The sequence below is a fragment of the Calidris pugnax genome, unplaced genomic scaffold, assembly GCF_001431845.1.
Source record: "Calidris pugnax isolate Ruff unplaced genomic scaffold, ASM143184v1 scaffold11, whole genome shotgun sequence".
NCBI lineage: Eukaryota > Metazoa > Chordata > Aves > Charadriiformes > Scolopacidae > Calidris > Calidris pugnax.
This window is the reverse complement of record NW_015090803.1, coordinates 4,023,703-4,027,694: the sequence shown is the minus strand read 5'-3', so window position 1 is coordinate 4,027,694 and position 3,992 is coordinate 4,023,703. Positions and strand designations below refer to the sequence as shown.

At 45.7% G+C, this 3,992-nt stretch overlaps 1 protein-coding gene across 1 annotated transcript in view; it reads right to left on the bottom strand.

The window, feature by feature from the left end:
* Positions 1-300: 300 nt before the first annotated feature.
* Positions 301-3,992, bottom strand: part of EOMES (eomesodermin) — a 4,117-nt gene continuing 425 nt past the window's right edge. The window contains exons 2-6 of the mRNA XM_014937680.1: positions 3,803-3,957; positions 3,470-3,591; positions 2,805-2,963; positions 2,653-2,714; positions 301-2,055 (exon numbers count right to left, since the gene is read on the bottom strand). Coding sequence (XP_014793166.1) covers positions 1,320-2,055; positions 2,653-2,714; positions 2,805-2,963; positions 3,470-3,591; positions 3,803-3,957 — 1,234 coding nt within the window. The 3' untranslated portion in view covers positions 301-1,319. The remainder of the gene's footprint in view (positions 2,056-2,652; positions 2,715-2,804; positions 2,964-3,469; positions 3,592-3,802; positions 3,958-3,992) is intronic.

The following is a 3,992-nucleotide window of genomic DNA, read 5'->3' as shown; positions in this document are numbered from 1 at the left end:
ACCGCAGCAAACCACGATATGTTAAAATAAAAAAACCAAACCCTGCCAGCACCGCGCACAGAGATAGCGGCATCCAAATAAACACGGTGCAAGGGATGAAGCAGCGAGGAGAAACTTCACAAGGGATGGCTGGATTTTGAGACAACTCAGCCCCCCCCGGGATTGCACTCCCTCCTCCCCTCCCTACTGGGACACCCGATAAAGGCAAAGAAGAGGCAGAGAGCCACCCCCACACTTATCCCTGGCACCACAACATTTATTAAAAATTACTACTATGTACATAGAAAAAAGAAAACGGAACCAAGTTTTGTTGGGAGGAGTTTTGAGTGCCAGTGCGCTAGAGCTGATCAGTTTAAAATGGCTGAAACTATAGGCAAGAAGAGTGGGTAAATTACATCACTTCCAGTTTTGTACAGGGCAGCTGAAAAAGTCACTTTACATACACATATATAGAAATCTGTTCATGATTTTCATAATGCTCCATATGCTAAGTTTGATTAACCAAAAAAAAAAAGCCTTTTGAACTTCAAAGCACCACTGGAGGTCCTTCTGACTGAACTGCTAGAGGTCAACTATTTATACATTATTCCACAATATTCTACAGTGTACCTAGACAAAACACAACTGTACACTTTTTTTTTTGGCCACCTCAATAAAGGTTAGGCTTTTGGGATGGAGGCTTTTTATTTTTTAATGCAAGTTCTAAACTAAGAGTCAGATTTGGTCATTGTAACCCCATCATTAGCACAAGACCTTCAAGTCAAAATCCTGCCTTGCAAGCAGGCCTTATTTTGGCCATCACCTTTCTGCCAAAGAAAGCCTTAGCTGAGCAATATCCGACTCGGCCAACTGTGCTACAGATTAGGGTTGAAGAAGCCAGCTCAGTCTAAAGCAGAACATAGCATTTGTGCAGCTTCCTGCAACCCCATCCCCTTTTATCAGAGGGGCAAGCAGGGAAGAAAATTAGATTTCGGATCCAACCCCCCCATTTCATTGCTCAGGAGTGCATAGATTTCATCAAGCTTCTGAGCCAAGCCAAACTGTACACTTTAGTGTCTCCAATAAATAAGCCACATTGTAAAAATCTACACTCCTGCTTACAGCTTTCACATGTGGTTCCTTCTAAAAGAGGGGAAGAATTCTACCATAGTTTGCTCTTTCCCTACTTCATTACCTGCACCAGTCAAAAAGCTTTGGCACCTTCTTTAGAATTGCACACAACAATTCAAGGTGGAAGGCAAGAGTCTTTTTGGCAATTGTAATGCAAAAAAACCAAGGCCACCCTGAAAAAAAATAGCCAATTGGAATAAAAGGATGCTTTAAGAACTAGTATAGAATGCGTAGTAGCCCATGCCTTTTGAAGTGTCTTTGCTATAGTCCTCAGCATTAATGTCCTCGCATTTCATAGTTGGGGAATTTTCATTGCTGGAAGTGCTAGGGGAGAGCCGTCTTCTCTTACAAGCACCCGTGTAGACCCCAGAATCATTTGAATCTAGAGACTTTATAGAGGGTGGAGTTTCTATCCAGGATGAGCCGATTTCTTCTTTCACCTTCTCCTTGGAAAGCTGATCTTCAGAGAAACCCGGAGGACTCGTTCTGGAGGTCCAAGGTAATCCTGTTGTCATTTTTCTCTGGTAAGAGCCCCTGCTCCCCCAGCCTGCCATGGATGGAAATGTCGGGTCGGGGTAGTACCCCAGAGCATGGGATGTTTGAAGAGGGAGGGATTTAATGCCGTAAGGGAGCAAGGTGCTAGGAGAATACTCCGTCTCGTAGGAGTTCATGTCCAGTTTGCTGGCACTGGGCTGCTGCACAGGCGTAACAAACCACCGCTGAGGAGGGCTGGCCACCTCTTCGTTCTGCTGCGGGGAGAGCAAGCCATTTGTCTGAGGGACAGTTCTCTCACCGTTGTAAAACCTGGCCGGGGGCAGGTTGTTGACAAACTGCTCTTGGAAGAATGGTTGCACGCTGTATCGGGCACCAGGGACGATCTGGTGGGATCTAGGAGAATCCGTGGGAGATGGAGTTAATCTGTCATTTTCTGAAGCTGTGTACATGCTACAACATAAAAGAGAAGTACTGAGTGTTGTTATTCATGATCCTGGGATGATAGTAAAACAAAAACACAGATGGGAAGAAACTGAGTTTTTCCTTAGAAGCACAACTAGATTTATCCAATTTAGGAGTTCAGATTGTTTTTCCTAGAGCAGTAAAAAATTTATAGCACTGCTGCTAACAAGTATACACTGTTCTCTGCCAGCCAACTCATTCTAAGTGGGGTGCAGCACTTTCCTCCCAGAAGCTGTCCTTGTATCACATGCAGCTCCTGCTTTTCAGGGGCCATTTGGTGCTAGGGAGAGAGCATTAGGCAAGTCTGCTGATGATCTGAAGAAGCTGCCTGGCTCTGTGAAGATACTTGATACACTACTGCCGATCTGCTGCCCAGCTAGCTTCTGCTAGTACAGATTTTCTACCAAAATTCAGAAGCCTGCTAGAAGGCAGGTCATCAAGACAATATGGTAACTAGTCAAACAGACACTTAATGTCTTACTACTTCTGAATACCTAAAGTGGCATCTAAAGAAAAACTGTTCCACACACATTTCCAGCCAGAATCATGCCTCCGAGATAGAAGAAAAGACAGAAGTGTACTTACGAGTCATAGTTGTCTCTGAAGCCTTTTGCAAAAGGATTATGATCTATTTTGAGCTGAGTAATCTAAAAGTGAAAGCAGAATATAGTACAGTGAGATGTTGAACCTACAAGACAATTTTATTCTTATTTGTCATTTTATACATCAATACTTACATCAGTGTTTTGATATGCTGTAACTGCTATGAACTGCGTTTCAGGGAAAATAAATGTTTGAGTTTTTGAGGAATCATTCAGATCTTCAACACCATCCTCAGTCACTTCCACAATGTGAAGCCGGGGCTGGTACTTGTGTAGAGATTGCAGTACTATCATCTAGAAGGAACCACAGAAGAGGCAAGGTCTTTAGACAAACTGTGTCTAACATTAAAAGATCTATTTTATTAGCCTGACATTTTCTTACTATAAATTGTAATCTTTTGACTTGGGAACAGAGCAATCTTAACTGTTAAGAGGAGATTATTCACAGCTCATAGCCCTGTTTTACTACGTTACTAATATGCTAAAACCTGTAAATGCAAGAAATCAAGAGCTATCAGCTATACTCCCACTTTCTGAGTAACTCTGGAGATAGAGATATTGGCTAAAACCAAAGAAATTCACACATCTATTTCTGACATCGCCTCCCCTCATAAAAACAATTAGAAGATCTACAATCAGTTAAAGGAGGGGACAAGCCATGAGAACAGCGATCAAGCAGCTTGATTAAATAAATGCTGTAAAGCCCCAAAACCCCAGGGCTCTCCCAGCTGCACCATCAAGAGCCCCTCAAGCCCACCATCCCAAGTCCCCCCCCGCCCCTCCACCCCACCCCCGTTTACCTGCGCGTTGTTGTTGTTAGCACCTTTGTTGTTCGTTAGCTTCAGCTTCCCGAAGGAGATCTCCTGCCTCATCCAGTGGGCCCCGGTGTTGGGCGACTCGGGGTGAACGTACACCTTGTTGCCTGGGGAAGAGAAGCCGGTGAAGTGGCCACCGGGCACCGGCGCTGTGTGCCACGGCCAGCGGCGGGGCAGGGGAGGGGAATAAAAGCTGCAAAACGCCCTTAAAAACATCTTTCTGCCCACAGCAGGATACCGGGGGTGGGGAAGCCCCTGCAGAGGTCGAAGCGGGAACCCTTTCGGGGAAGGCGACCCGCGGGGAGACCCCACGCTCACCTTGCATGTTGTTGTCGGCTTTGCCGCAGGTGACCCACTTGCCCCCCTGGAAGCGCCAGTGGTTGGGGTCCGCCAGCACCACCTCCACGAAGACGTTGTAGTGGGCCGTGGGGTTGAGACCGGTGATGTTAAAGCTCAGGAAAGGAAACATCCTCCTGGGGAGAGGAGGAAAAAACCAGACCGCATGCGA